This window comes from Oryx dammah, unplaced genomic scaffold (assembly GCF_014754425.2).
Source record: "Oryx dammah isolate SB20612 unplaced genomic scaffold, SCBI_Odam_1.1 HiC_scaffold_3, whole genome shotgun sequence".
NCBI classification, from domain to species: domain Eukaryota; kingdom Metazoa; phylum Chordata; class Mammalia; order Artiodactyla; family Bovidae; genus Oryx; species Oryx dammah.
The window spans coordinates 114,421,804-114,437,043 of record NW_024070187.1 but is presented as its reverse complement, the minus strand read 5'-3'; the positions used below and the strand labels follow the sequence as shown (position 1 = coordinate 114,437,043).

Here is a 15,240-nt window from a genome sequence, read left to right as displayed (position 1 = left end):
TTGGGAAGTTGGAAATATGCAGTGGCTGCACAGTGGAGCCAGTACTGATTTAAAGAAATATTCAGTCATAAATACTTCTGATGGGAACCGAATCATTTTGGAAGACTGACTATGAGGGGCTCATTAACTGAATGCTTTCTTAACTCACTTGAAAGTTTGGTTAATATTTCTACCTTGAGATAAGACAGTCTCTTTAGAACCTACATTTTCTCACCTGAAAGTCAGGATAGGGCCACCCTGCTCAAGTACTTACAGTATATATCAGTTCAGTTCAGTCGCTCAGTTGTGTCCGACTCTTTGTGACCCCATGGACTGCAGCACGCCAGGCTTCCCTGTCCATCACCAACTCCTGGAGTTCAATCAAACTCAGGTTCATCGAGTCGGTGATGCCATCCATCCGTCTCATCCTCTGTCGTCCCCTTCTCCTCCCACCTTCAGTCTTCCCCAGCATCAGGGTCTTTTCCAGTGAGTCAGTTCTTCACATCAGGTGACCAAAGTATTGGAGTTTCAGCTTCAGCATCAGTCCTTCCAATGAACACCCAGGACTTATCTGCTTTAGGATGGACTGGTTGAATCTCCTTGCAGTCCAAGGGACTCTCAAGAGTCTTCTTCAACACCACAGTTCAAAAGCATCAATTCTTCAGCGCTCAGCTTTCTTTATAGTCCAACTGTCACATCCATACACGACCACTGGAAAAACCATAGCCTTGACTAGACGGACCTTTGTTGGCCAAGTGATTTGTCAGCTTTTTAATATGTTGTCTAGTTTTGTCATAGCTTTTCTTCCAGAGAGAAAGCGTCTTTTATTTTCATGGCTGCAGTCCCCATCTGCAGTGATTTTGGAGCCCAGGAAAATAAAGTCTCTACTATTTGCATTGTGTCCCCATCTATTTGCCATAAAGTAATGGGACCAGATGCCATGATCTTAGTTTTCTGAATGTTGAGTTTTAAGCCAACTTTTTCAGTCTCTTTCACTTTCATCAACAGGCTTATTAGTTCCTCTTCACTTTCTGCCATAAGGGTGGTGCCATCGGCGTATCTGAGGTTATTGATATTTCTCTGGATGCCATGACCTAGTCATGATCATTCAGAGGTGACACTGAAAGATGAACTGCCCAGGTCAGTAGATGCGCAACAGACTATATATTAAACTATTAAACTTTAAGACAAATGCTTGATGTCATTACCCTGCTGGAAGTACAAGATACTGTGTATGCTGTTGATTTATACCTTCAGGGATGCTTAGGATTTTATTTATGTGCTTTATGGTGTTTTATTTTTGAACTTTTTCTTTTTATGAATTTAACTTTAAAAATGTATACTTGTACAACAAGGACTCTGCTGGCCTTCTCTGTCCTTCATCTACCCGGATCCCTCCATTCCTTAAAAGTATACACCACCATCTTAAATTTCTAGTACATTTCTTCCTACATTTCTTTCTGCAAATACAAGCAAATATGAGTGTTTTTCTTATCCTTCCTCCCGCCGCAAGAGGAACTCTAGATACGCTGTTCTCTTATCTTGCTTTTTTTGAAAATGTGGAACGCTTCATGAATTTGTGCGCCATCCTTGCACAGAGGCCATGCTAATCTCTGTATCATTCCAGTCTTAGTATGTGTGCTGCTGAAGTGAGCACTGTACCTTGTTTTTTTTCACTTAATAGTATATCCTTATTTTTGTGAAATTGAGACCACTAAGAATTTGTGTGCTTATAATTTTTTCATAGTATAAAGGGTTTTCAGTCTCCATCATCTGATATAAATATTAATACTTTTCAGAGAGTAAACCTGTGGCAGATATTTACTGAGACTGATTCTTGTGATCTTAAGTACTTCCTGCCTCGCTCTAAAGTGGGAAAGCTGACACCGTTTTCAGAAGTCCCAGAGTTGACGAAGCAGCTCATGTTCCAGTGTCTGTGTGGATAGAGTATGTGTATCTTAGCATTCTCAACAGTTTTGTTGTTCTTGGTTTATTAGTCTCGGCTGAGTAATTCCTTCAAAGCTTTCTTTTATCATTTGTCTTCCACAGAGCCAATTACTTCACAAATTGGAACATTTAGTTACTGACCATTAAATTCTGAAAAAGCTGCTTGCTTATTTTTGGGTGTTTTAATCTTCCTTACTTACAGCCCTGCCAAGCTTTGCTACCTTCCTCCTTCTTCCTGGAAAGATAAAAGTAAGCTGCCCTCATGGAATTAAATTGAGAAAATGTTTTGTTTCAGTTAAACTGTAAATTTTGAAAGTCATTCCTTCAGGAAAAACATAGCTAAAAAAATGACAATAGTAAAGGAATTGAAGGATGGTTAACAGTATCATGAAGGACCTAAAATAGAGAAAGTGGTTGACGTGGTCAGAGGATAAAATTGAATTCTTTTTTTCCGGCCTGTGTTCTGGGCATGAACATCTCAGAATGTGTGCCTTGGTATAGTAACTGTGGTGCAGACCCTCCTGTGGAGGGGTACTTACTTGCTAGTTTGTGAGACACCTGGGAGGTGGTGAAGGACAGGGAAGCCTGGCATGCTGCAGCCCATGGGGTCTCGTAGAGTCGTACAGGACTTAGCAACTTAACAACAGCAACACGTGAAATTATTTCTCCTGCATTCCTCTCATGAAATCTGAATTGTAGTTTCCTTTGTGAAGTTACTTCTTGAAAGCACTTAAGAGTATACTGGCTAATATTTGCTCACGTGCTATTGGAAGTAATAGGTGTTACTTCAAATAGCGTTTTTTTGTTTGCATGGATGAATTTTGTGAGTTTAGTAATTTAGTGAATTTAGCGAAATTAGTAATGGAAAGTTGCTGGGGTCCAGCCTCAGCAGAGTCCAGGGATACCCTCAGGATGGACGGCATTGGCGAAAGGAATGACATGGGGTGACCAAGCTTCAGTGAGCGAGGCCTGTAACTTTATTTTCAAAAGGAGCTTTTATACCCTGAGTTGTACATAGAGAGTAATGAAAGATGCAAGGTCATGCAGAGTCAGCCCAAACACTCCAGCAGTTTTGCCCTTATCGAAACCAGGATTTTTTTTGCATACCTTTCCCATAAACAAGGGTCTTATGTTGTGTACATTATCTTCTGGCCAGGAGGCCTGTTAACATTTTATGACTCTTTCCTTGATACGTATTGATCAACCAAAAAACTTGTTTTCCCTTGAAGTGTTTTTTTCTTTATACCTCTAATCTGTGTCAGCCTCAGAAAGTACTAAACAGAGTTACATTCTCATGGAGCAAAGGTGCAGTGGGTTACATCAAAGAAAGAACTTACTAGCTCAGAGGTCTGATGTGGTTAATTCCAAGGCTACCACTTGTTTTTCTTTTCCAACTATGTTAACTAACGCACTCCCAGGTGCACAATGGATAAGGGATATGGGCGCTTGGCAGCAAGCATTGGCTCAGCAGTGAAATCCTACACCAGCACTACTCTAATAGTTTTTAACTCTTTGAAAGGCTCTATATTTTTAGAATGTTTTAGGCTTCCCGTGCCTCTCATAGTTGGGAGGCTGTAAACAATCACATGCGTAGCTGCAAGAGTCTGGATAAACCTGTCGTCAGGCACGCTAGAAAGCCATCAGAGGGGTTTGAATTGAAACACTCCTATCTTGTCCAGGAGACTTATTAACTAAAGCCCTAAGGTAACTTTTTACAGAAAAAGGTGGTCAGGGATAGCCCCCTGTTAATGTCAGAAGAGTTGGTGAAAGATATAAACTAGTAAGACAGATCTGGTTTTGGGGGTAGATGCTCGAGCAGGTCCAGGGGGTCCCTTGAGTCCTGATCCGCCTTGCTTGTCAGGTCTCTTCCGCATGACCTTGTCATGGGTGGGGTCTCCCGTGCTGGCTCCCGGCAGAAAGTGATTTTATATTCCTCTCCACTGTTCACCCACTTAGATTGTTTTGAGGCCTATTGTGGGGCCATTGGTGGGGTGGTTAGACTCCAGTGTGCTGCCTGCTCTTGACCATTGTCCACCTTGTGACTTCCTGCGTGGCAGCTGTGGGTGAGCGTGGCGTTTGGAACTGGTGGTCTTGGGTTTAGGTTCTGAGTGGCCGCTTACTTATCTCGAGGCCTCAGGAACTCCTGCAGGGCTGCCGGAGTGAGCTAGTCTCTGTGGAAGCGCGTCCTCTGCAGTGGCCTGTGGCGCTGTCCTCGCCCAGTTCACGCATCGGTCACTCTTCTCATCCCTTGCGTTTTCCTCAGCTGGATTTGCGAATATTTGGTATGGAGTTCGTGAGTCATGGAGATGATGACGAGCCTCTATCCTGTTTTATTGTTTTTTTCCCTTCGGTGCTTTCAGATACATTTTGTCATTTAACCATTAAGTTAAAAAGGTATTTTTACTTCATAAGTGAGGACTTCCTAAGTGTTGAAATTATACAGTGAAACTAGTGGGACTAACCACTGATACCTAGCCCAGGGGTCTGTCCTCTGCCCATTATTGTCAATAGAGGGAAGAATCCTTTCCTCCACACAGAAGGGCTGTTTAGTAGAAGCAATAAGAGTGCAGTCTTTAAAGCACAGTCTTAATTTAAGAGTCTTGCTTTTCCACCATGGCTGTGTAACCTTCAGCAAGTAATTGGAATCTCTGTAATACACCAAAAAATTGATTAAATGCTACAGTAAAGGAAAACAGCAGCTGTATAACTGTAAAAATGTTACAAAGTGTGGAAGATTTAAGCTGGGAACCTGTTAAATCATTCATCCTAAAGGAGAGAAGCAAGAGGGCCCACCCATATAGTTCTTCATTGGAAGGAGCGTGAGAGTAGGTAGCTCGGCTAGGCAGCACTGCTTTGATTCAATTTTACCCTTTGATTTTTTTCAAATTTGAGCTTGTGGACCCGTGAGGGTGAGAGGTAATGTGTGGCAGTGTTAAAAGCCGGTGCCCTGGTGCCAGGCAGCCTGAGTTAAGATCCCAGTAACCCTGCTATCGGCTCTTCACTGCTTCGTGCCTCTCAGTTTCCTTATCTGTAGGGAAAATGAGTTAATACATGTAAAAAGTGAGTTTTAGATCAGTAATTAGCACTTAGTAAGCAGAGCTTATCTTGAACTTTTGAGCAATTCTGTCTCCAGGGGAACATCTGGAGACCCAGGAATAGAAGGGATCTGATCAGAGTACTTAAAGGCTTTCAGTGAGCCGCGGGGCCCCAGGCAGGGCACAGAGCTTCCTGAAGCTGTGGAGACGAATCTTAACCAGAAGGTAGGTGTCTGTCCTGTGTGGGGCGTGGGCCAGTAGTCAGGTAGGCATTGGGGGTGTAGCTCAGTGTGCTGGTGCTCTGTCACTCTTGGGAGGGGCTCCAGTGCCGGGCTCCTTTGCCAGGAGATGCTAGAGCTTCCCCTTTCATTGCCTGGCTGAGCACCCCTTCCACAGTGGAAGGCTTCTGAGGATTTGGAATGAATTTCTGATGGGGACTTGTTTGTCCCTTCTGCTTCCCTACCGAGGCGCCGGGCAGGGTGTGGACTTTCTGTGCTGCACTGGGCTCAGCCTTCAGTGTTAGCTCCGCCAAACTGGTTTAAAGTCTTGTCACTCTTTCCAGCGAAGGCTCCACTTTGTTTTGTCTTATGCGTTTTTCCTGGCTTTATTGAGGTGTATTTGTCTGTAATATGTTTAAAGTATACAGCGTGATGATTTGATGTGTGTATGCGTTGTGAAATGATCCCCATGACCCAGTTATTTACCAGGCACATCACCTCATCTAGCTGCCCACCCCCTCCCTTTTTTTTGGTGAGACCAGCTTCTGTTTAATTGAGTGTGTCCTGTTTCATTCCGGGTGCAAACCTTACGGAGCCCTCCCAGAGATATTCATTGACCAAGTGACTGCCTCCTGCCCCAAGCCAACTTGGAAGTACCACTTAGCTCTAAAAGCATCTCTCCTGTGAAGCTTTCCTGGCGGCCCTCTCTCTCAGTGTCCCAGGGCTGCCATGAATAGCCCCACAGCCTGGGTGACTGGAACCAGGAGATTACCGTCTCAGTTCTGGAGACCAGACATGCCCGGTCAGGGTGTCAGCAGGGCAGGTTCCTTCTGAGACGGTGAGGGGGCCTCTGTACACGGCCTTCCCCCTGTAGTCGAGTCTGTGTCCCGAGGTCCCGCCTGCATAAGGACGCCAATCGGATTGAGGCGGGGGCTGGATGGGCCCCAGGCTGAGGGGCTGGAGTTCCTCCCCTGTGGACAGACAGACATTCCAAAGTAGTGAGAGGGAGGAGAGCGGAGGCCTGTCTAGAGAAGAGAGAAAGCACGTATCCCTCCTTTTTGAAGTCAGGGGGCCCTCCCTGACTGCACATGCCTAGAAAGGCTCCTTGGAGGTCAAAAAGGGAGGAGGCCTCCCCTCTACAGTAAGCAATGTCAGCTCACCCACAGGCCTCTTTGCTAAAATCTACCTTGCCTGAGTTGGAGAAGGAAATGGCAACCCACTCCAGTGTTCTTGGCTGCACAATCCCAGGGATGGGGGAGCCTGGTGGGCTGCCGTCTATGGGGTCACGACTGAAGCGACTTAGCAGCAGCAGTGGCAGCCGTGACTGAGAGATGGTCTCGCGCGTGGGAGGACCCAGAGATAAACCAGGGATGGACTCAGAACCAGGCAAAGCAAGATGATTGGCCAAAGGAGACCCGGAAGAAGTGCCCCGTAAAAGTGACTCAGCTCTCGTGAGGGCCTGACTGTCTCTGAGCCCGCCCGTGTGTCTATCCACGTGCACTCTTTTTTCTGCTAATAAACACTTTACTTGTCTCACCATCCTCTGTCTCTATGTGGAAACTCATTTCTACACAGCTGACGAGCCGGGGTCTCATCACTGGCCACTGGTCCCTGGCAGGCTAGAGGTTAGGGTTCAGTGCTGTCACTGCCGTGGTCTAGCCCCAGTCTCTGGCTGGGGACCAGAACACTGCTTCAGGCCGCTGCTGGCCGAGGGCACCGGAGATCAGTGTTGAGACCAGTATTGACTCCGGGACGCACCCTGTTCCAATATGACGTTGTCTTAGCTAATTCTGTGTCCAGATAAGGTTACATTCTGAGGAGTGGGAGTTAAGGCTTCAGCATGAATTCGGGGGCATACGATTCAACTCGTCACACCCTCGCTCTGCTTTCCTACCTCCCCGGACATCTCTGCCCTGCTGACGTGTGAGCAGGTTTCTCGTGGCATGAAGGGTGTTGGTCACATTTACTTGTCTGTAATCTCCGCTCATTTTGTACCCTTCTGCCTCTGGCGCCTTGCATGTGCTGTGGAAAGCAGCTCTGACAGATGTATGAAGCGTCAGGAGGTAGTGGCCGTGCAGGAGGAAACTGCAGAGATAGACTCCGCTTTCCTCGCTTTCCTGTTGACAGTTCCTGAGGCTGTCTGCAGCCGTGGGTGAGGGGCCACGGGCACCAGCAGGGGCCGCCGCCGTTTTTACCACGGGAGCGTGTTCGCTGCCTCCAGGCTTACTTCCTTGGCTTTATGCTTTCTGAACTCGTTGTAGGAACAGTCAGCAACTGAAAAGGCCTCTGGGTCTTCTAGCGTTCGATTTACCTAGAGAATTTTGTTCATGGCCTCCTTCTTGTTTCAGCCTTGCTTTCAGTATTATGTTTTTAGGAATTCAAAAGTACATCATGTGAATGGTTGGAATTGTTCTCAAAATGTCTGTGCCAGAAGGGAGATGCCAAGAAATAATTGAATCTACCCCCAGAGCTTTAGAATTAGCTCATTAGATGTTTTAGAGATGCAGAAATGTGTTTGGTTTCTGATCTGAGGTTTAGTTACACATTAGTGCGGGTGAATCATGCTGGAGCTGGAACACCTTTGCTAGGAAAGAATATTCCAGGGCACGCTTTCTGTTATTTCCCGAATAACATTCTCGGCGGAGTGGTTAGATGGGATGTTAGTAGGAAAGCAAAGTTAATCTTAAAATGTCCTTTCATCCCAGTATCAGTCATATCTGTCTGAAAGAGCATGCTGAAATGTGCTCATCTGAAGGCAGATGGAGAGCAGCTTATGTAAGATCTGGAGGCACTTTATTCTAGGAGCATTTCAGACTCACCCGGAGTAGAACAGTGCAGTGAACTCTGTTTATCCTTCATCCGGTCTCAGCAGTTATTAACTCACGGCCAGTGTTGTCTGTTTTGTGTAACCCTTACTCTCCCTCTGTCCCATGCACGGTTTAGGCAAGTTCCATATGGCATTATTCTGTCTGTAAACATTTCTGTATGTATCTAATATAACCGTAATATTAGACCTAAAATGAACAGTAATTACTTAAAGCTGTCCAGTTCCTGTTATTGTTCAAATTTCTGATTGTCCTGAATGTCATTTTTAGATTTTTATTTTACACTTTATTTGAAGCAAGATCTGGCGAAGGTCCTCCTGAGACCTTGTCAAGTTTTAAGTAGAGGGGTGAATAACATGCTCTGATTTACATTTGGAAACTCTGTACTCACTGAAAAATGGGTTGGTGGGGGCAATGGTAAAGAAACAGGCAGTAGAGACGTTAATGAGCAGGCTGTGTGTCCAGGAGGTGAGTGCTAATTATCTAGGTTAGAGCGACGGGGTAGAGATGGCGAGAAGTGGCTGAGTACGAAGTGCCCTGTGGGCAGGCCACACTGGTCTCCATGGTTCTTCCAGACTTCTGGATTCTGTTGGATGTGTATGTTTGCTTATTTGAAAGTATTGTTCTCAGATTTCATTGATTGGGGTATCAACAGTTTAAGATTGGTGAAATCTTAAAATATTTACCCAGGTTAAATTGTAGCAACTTTATAATGATTGCGACAGGGGAACATCATCCTTAGAGGAGCATTAATCCCCACTTCTCTCGAATCAGTTTATTCAGCTTATTTGCCATTGTATCATCTTGTCTGTGTGTGACTGCAGTGATAATATTGACAACTTTTATGTAGTAGGATAGGAAATTATAGTTTTTTAACTATGTTAAGTTTATAACTTAAACATGTTATATAATCTCAGTACATTATGCTAAAGAATATTCAGAGTTTCATAGTACTGTATTGAACAGATTACATTACAACCATTCATGTATTATTGGACACTGATCTTTTTAAACTTTTTAAAAGTTATTCTGATGTTGCAGGAAGTTTTTAAAATCTGTATATTTTCCATTTCTTTTAAAAAAATTTGGGTGAAGTAATGACTTCTTTGTAGAGATTTTCCTAGAAAAATTTGCTGTCTTAACACATGCTTAAAAACTGCAACAATAAAACTTGAAGCTATAATTGATAAAAAAACAAGTACAGGTTTTATACTTTAAAAGTGGAATTATGTTTATTCTTGTTTCTTGGGCTCAGAATATGTATATTTTGACTTAAGTTTATAGACTTCCTTATTGAAGAAATGGAGCACATGAATATTTAGTCTTCAGTTTTTTATTTTATCCCATTCACATGGCAATTTGTAATAAATTGAGAGCAATCTCTGCCTTATCTTTAACATGTTGGTTTTATAAAGATTGTTTTCTTTCAGTCAGCTCTGCAACCAGGAAGCAGCTGTAGTTGCCACTAAAATGTTCCCCTCTATCTTATTTACTGATGAAAATGATTTAAAATTGGGACTCATTTGGTAATAGAGAACTCTTGTGTGTAATCTCTGTATTTTTTTTCCCGAAACTTTCAAGTGGAACATTTTTATCATTGGCTTAGAATGGTCAGCTTCATTTATATCTAATGAAGAAATGTCAGACAACCATGAATAATATTTTGTTTTTTGGGTCCTTCTTATAGAACAAACTAGGTTAAACAAACTAGGTTTCTTATAGAAACAAACATTTTAAAGGATATGTTCAGAGAAGGGTAAGCTTTTAGGCCATTGGTTCCCTTATTATGTTTTATTGTCTTTTAGTCACTGTTTTTATACTTTGAAGTCCTTGAAATAGTGTTACTTTAAGTATGCTGTCATATCTTTAGATTTCAGAAAAGCAGTATCAAAATTGATCTTTCTCTTTAAAAAAAGATGTTTTCTTCTACTGGTTATTCTTTAAAGACTTACTATTCAAATTGTGGTCTAAGTCGGGCACAACTGAGCTACTAACACACACATTCAAATTGTGGTCCAAGTTCATTGGCGTTGGTGTCAGTAGGGAGCTCCTGAGACGTGCAGAATCTCAGGCTCTGTCTGACGCTGTGGATTTGTACCCTAACGCAATGCTTAGGGAGTTCACATGCACATCAGAAAGCTGAGAGTACCAGCCCCAGATTCCCAAGGTTGGGTCCTCCTGTTCAAGGCATCTGTGCCCTCAGTTGCACCCCTTGCCGTCCCTTCGGGGACACTGTTCTCCCCGCTGTGGTCGTCGTCATCAATTACAGTGCAGTTTAGAGGTTAAAAACACGGGCTCTGCAGCCAGGGGTCCGGCATTACAACCCCAGCCCTGCTGGCCTCCTGGCTGAGTGACCTGTAAGTGAGGAGGACAATCGTATATTGACAGACAGGGGAGGCGAGAGGATCAAAGACGAGTGAAGAACAGCGTCTCCCTTGCAGTTCTGGCTGCTTTCATTCTCCTTCCCCTTATCACGAACGTTATTTGAGATATCTGTTGCAGCATAACAAACTGTTCCAGGACTTTGCAGCTTAAAATCACTGCCTTATTATTCATATTTCATGATTTTGAGGGTCAGGAATTTAGGCTCAACTGGGCAGTTCTGTTTGTTGTGGCATCTACTGAGGTTGCTTGATGACTTACAGGTTTTTGAAGTAAGTAAGTTGTATATTCTGGACGTAAATATTTTCTCAGATACATGATTTGTAAATTTCTCCCCCATTTTATGGGTTGTCTTTTCACTTTATATATCCTTTGAAGCACAAGTAGTTTTAATTTTTAGGAAGGCCAGTTTATCTTTTTTTTTCCTGTCTTTTGTTGCTATTTCGGTGTCATATAAGACTGCCTAAGCCGGGGTCTCAAAGATCTGCTCCCTTTCTTGTAAGAATTGTATAGTGTTTCTGTTACATTTAGGTCTCTGTTCCATTTGGAATGATTGTTTTCTCTACAGTGTAAGAAAGGGGCACTATTTACTTTTTTAGTTGCTGATTTAATCACCTCTTTTAAATCCCTACTTTGCTTAGCCTCTGTGGCTTGAGGAACTGTTGCTCACTTACTCTCCGTTAAAACTCTGCCTGTGGGTTCTGAGATTATTTCCTTCTTTTTAATTTATACAGAAACTTTAATTTATATACCTGCTATATGCTGGAAACTGTACTGGATGCTGGTTCTGCTGCCTCTTCGTTTTTAGTTATAATCTGTTTGCTTTTGGCTGGGCTAGGGCTCCACTGCTGCAGGGGCTGTCTCTAGTGGTGGCTCGCAGAGGCTGCTCTCTTGTTGCGGAGCGTGGGCTCTAGGGCGTGTGGGCTTCAGTAGTCGCACTTTGTAGGCTCCAGACCACAGGCTCAGTAATGGTGGTGCACGGGCCTAGCTGTTCCACAGCACGGGGGATCTTCCTGGAACAGGGACTGAAGCAGTATCCCCTGCATTGGCAGGCAGATTCTCTACCGCTGAGCCAGTGGGTTATAGAAGCAGAATAGAAATTGAACTGTCTGTATGATTAGTAAAGGTGCTGTTTAGAGATTCGGTAGTTAAAAGATGAATATTAAATTATGCATTCAAACAGCATTTCAAATAAAAGATTGGGATAAAAAGAGTGTAAAGTAAGTAGCTATATTAGCAAACTGTTAAATTTGAGCCATTTGGGCATCTTTTCAGGTTACTCACCAACTCAAGGACATATTGACATTGTCAGAGCCTGATGTTACTGTTCTTTGAACTGAGAAGGTGGTGTTGGTGAGCATTTCCCATTTGTGTGAATACACATGTATAAGCAGCTTCCCTCTGACCTGGGTGGAGAATCCTTTGCAGAGTCGCCACCAGTACTTTTGGGGGAAATGTCAGGAATCACATGTTTCTGGAAATGAACTGTGCTGCTATTAGAAGATCTTGTCTGTTGGGACAATGTGGTGATTTCATCTTGGGGTCAAAATTTTAATACCTAAAGAGTTTGTCAGAGGATATAGTGGCTTTGTTCAGTTGTTCTCCTGCTGTCTGCTGAAGAACAGTGGTAAGGACAAAACTGCCCTTGGTTGGTGGGAGGGTGGGAGATGGTGGCCCACCACGTGCCTGAGAAGCCACGAGCAAGCACCACCCGTCATGACTGTGCCTGGTGGATCAGTTAGGGCGTCCTCGTGCTGGAGACTGTGTTGATCAGGCTAATGCACTCATCGTGAAATGCTGCCGGGCACGTGTGCAAAAACAGTGCTTTCCTTTGCTTTGATTCTGTAGGAGCCGGGAAGGACTGTGCGATGAACGGTGACACCCGGGCTGCAGTGGTGACCTCACCACCCCCGACCACAGCCCCGCACAGAGAGCGGTATTTCGACAGAGTGGATGAGAACAATCCAGAATACTTGCGGGAGAGGAACATGGCACCAGACCTTCGCCAGGATTTCAACATGATGGAGCAAAAAAAGAGGGTGTCCATGATTCTGCAGAGCCCCGTAAGAGCAGCACTTTCTTTGACCCTGGGTCCTCTGTCTACTTCCACTTCTTCAGCTCATCTGCTCTGTTGTGTGTTTTTGTTTGTTTGTTTGTTTGTTTTACTTTATTTTGCTTTACAATACTGTATTGGTTTTGCCATACATTGACATGAATCCGCCATGGGTGTACATGAGTTCCCAATCCTAAACCCCCCTCCCACCACCCTCCCCATATCATCTCTGGATCATCCCTGTGCACCAGCCCCAAGCCTCCTGTATCCTGTATCAAACATAGAATGGCGATTCGTTTCTTATATGATATTATACATGTTTCAATGCCATTCTCCCAAATCATCCCACCCTCTCCCTCTCCCACAGAGTCCAAAAGTCCGGTCTGTATATCTGTGTGTCTTTTGCTGTCTCACATACAGGGTTATCATTGCCATCTTTCTAAATTCCATATATATGTGTTAGTATACCATATTGGTGTTTTTCTTTCTGGCTTACTTCACTCTGTATAATAGGCTCCAGTTTCATCCACCTCATTAGAACTGATTCAAATGTATTCTTTTTAATGGCTGAGTAATACTCCATTGTGTATATGTACCACAGCTTTCTTATCCGTTCATCTGCTGGTGGACATCTAGGTTGTTTCCATGTCCTGTCTATTATAAACAGTGCTGTGATGAACATTGGGGTACATGTGTCTCTTTCAGTTCTGGTTTCCTTGGTGTGTATGCCCAGCAGTGGGTCATAAGGCAGTTCTATTTCCAGTTTTTTAAGGAATCTCCACATTGTTCTCCATAGTGGCTGTACTAGTTTGCATTCCCACCAACAGTGTAAGAGGGTTCCCTTTTCTCCACACCCTCTCCAGCATTTATTGCTTGTAGACTTTTTGATCGCAACCATGCTGACTGGTGTGAAATGGTACCTCATTCCTCTGGTGAAGTGAAGTTGCTCAGTTGTGTCCGACTCTTTGCAACCCCATGGACTGCAGCCTCCCAGGCTCCTCTGTCCATGGGATTTTCCAGGCAAGAGTACCGGAGTGGGTTGCGATTTCCTTCTCCATCTGTTGTGTTTTTTAAAGTCCATTTACCTTAACACAGGAATTAGTGCCTTATGTATGTATGTGTATGGCTGTTGAGTTAAGTTTAGTTCAAGTCATCAGACAAATGAAAAAGTTTCAATATCATAAAAGATAGGAGATATTTATTTCTCCTTTTTATACTCTCTTTGCTTTTCCAGGAAGTCTGTATATATATTTAAAAAAAAAAATGAAGTCGCTCAGCCGTGTCCAACTCTTTGCAACCCCATGGACTGTAGCCTACCAGGCTCCTCTGTCCATGGGATTTTCCAGGCAATAGTACTGGAGTGGATTGCCATTTCCTTCTCCAGAGGATCTTCCCGACCCAGGGATTGAACCTGGGTCTCCCGCATTGTAGACAGACACTTTACCATATATATATATATATACATTTGGGACCATTTAAAAATATATATATATATATTTAAAGTATATATATTGGGACCATTTAAAAATTACTCTTTCCTCCAAAACACCTAGCTTTGTGCTGGGCATGTAGTAGACCTTAGCAGTCAGTATGCGATTATTGACTGATTTTACCTTTAATCATGGTCGGCATGGGAACTGCAGTCACACCAACTGAGTGTCTCTTATTTGCGTCTTTAGGTAAAGTAGTGCTGTTTTCGTTACCAAAACGTATGCATTGGGCGGGGAGCGGGGGGTGCGGTGGGGGGGTCTGGCTGCTCACCATTCAAAAGCCAATAAGCAGGCCAGGTTGGTGGAAAGGAAAGTTTGCTTTATATCAGATGCCAGCAACTAGTGGGGAGAGTGGTGGACATCTGTCCAAAGGCTGATTCCTGCCCTGCCCCCCCCAAGCAGGGGATGAGAGCTTTTATAGAGTGAGGGGGAGGTTATATGCAGAAATAGCAGTCATCTCTAACAGTCATCTTCAGTTGGTCAGCAGTGGTCTGACTAGCATCATCTTGGTGGTTTTAGGTACACTTAATCTTCAGTTCTGGGGTGCACTTGTTGCCATGTCTTTGTGGTCACTTCTTGAAATTGGCAGCTCGTGTCCTGGGTACAGTCTGGTTATCATGTGGTTAACTTCTCCACCTGGGGTTTTAGTATCTATAAGACAGCTCACAGGATATGGCTTAGAACATTATTTACAGCCCTTGAGAAACAGCTAAAGGTCCTTGACTCTGCTTGATGACTATACTGTTGTTATTTAGTCTCCTTTGACCGTTTTCCTCTGTTTCAGCCTTTCTTCCTTCTCTGATTAAACTTACTCTTTGGCTACAGTTTTCCACCGGCAGAGGCAGGCAGAGGACATGGTGGGGGCAAGGGCCATGCGGGCCTGCTCCCTCTCATTTTTGCAGTTTGCTCATGTCGGTGATGCTGCGTTTGTGTGTGTGTCACTCGTTTTATCGTTTTAATCCATTGTTTTATTTCCTTAATATTTGAGGTGTCACTTGGCAGGTAACTTTTTTTTTATATGTTAATTATCTCTATCTGCAAGGAATTGGGCATTTAGCAATAAACAAGGCATGTAAAGCTTATGTGTTTGACTGTTATTATTCATATATAATTCCTCTATAATATAACTTACAGTAAAGTACACACCTGGGTGAACTGTGACATGTATCACACCTGTGTAAGCGCCCAGAGCAAGTCTCAGACTTTACGTCCTCGTTAGGAGATGACCAAGACACGACACACATGACCCAGCGCGGGGGACAGTTGGCTGGTTGGATGGTGTGTGGCTGGTTGGATGGTGTGTGGCTGGTT

At 43.8% G+C, this 15,240-nt stretch overlaps 1 protein-coding gene and 1 non-coding gene across 13 annotated transcripts in view; one reads left to right on the top strand and one right to left on the bottom strand.

Moving 5' to 3' along the window:
* Nucleotides 1–15,240, top strand: part of ADD1 (adducin 1) — a 92,363-nt gene that overhangs the window by 34,294 nt on the left and 42,829 nt on the right. For all 12 annotated transcript variants that reach the window (XM_040237656.1, XM_040237654.1, XM_040237655.1 and 9 more), the window contains exon 2: nucleotides 12,235–12,449. In XM_040237656.1, coding sequence (XP_040093590.1) covers nucleotides 12,255–12,449 — 195 coding nt within the window. In that variant the 5' untranslated portion in view covers nucleotides 12,235–12,254. The remainder of the gene's footprint in view (nucleotides 1–12,234; nucleotides 12,450–15,240) is intronic.
* Nucleotides 1,533–1,636, bottom strand: LOC120862326. The gene has a single exon (XR_005720753.1). It is a non-coding gene; the product is annotated as a U6 spliceosomal RNA (small nuclear RNA).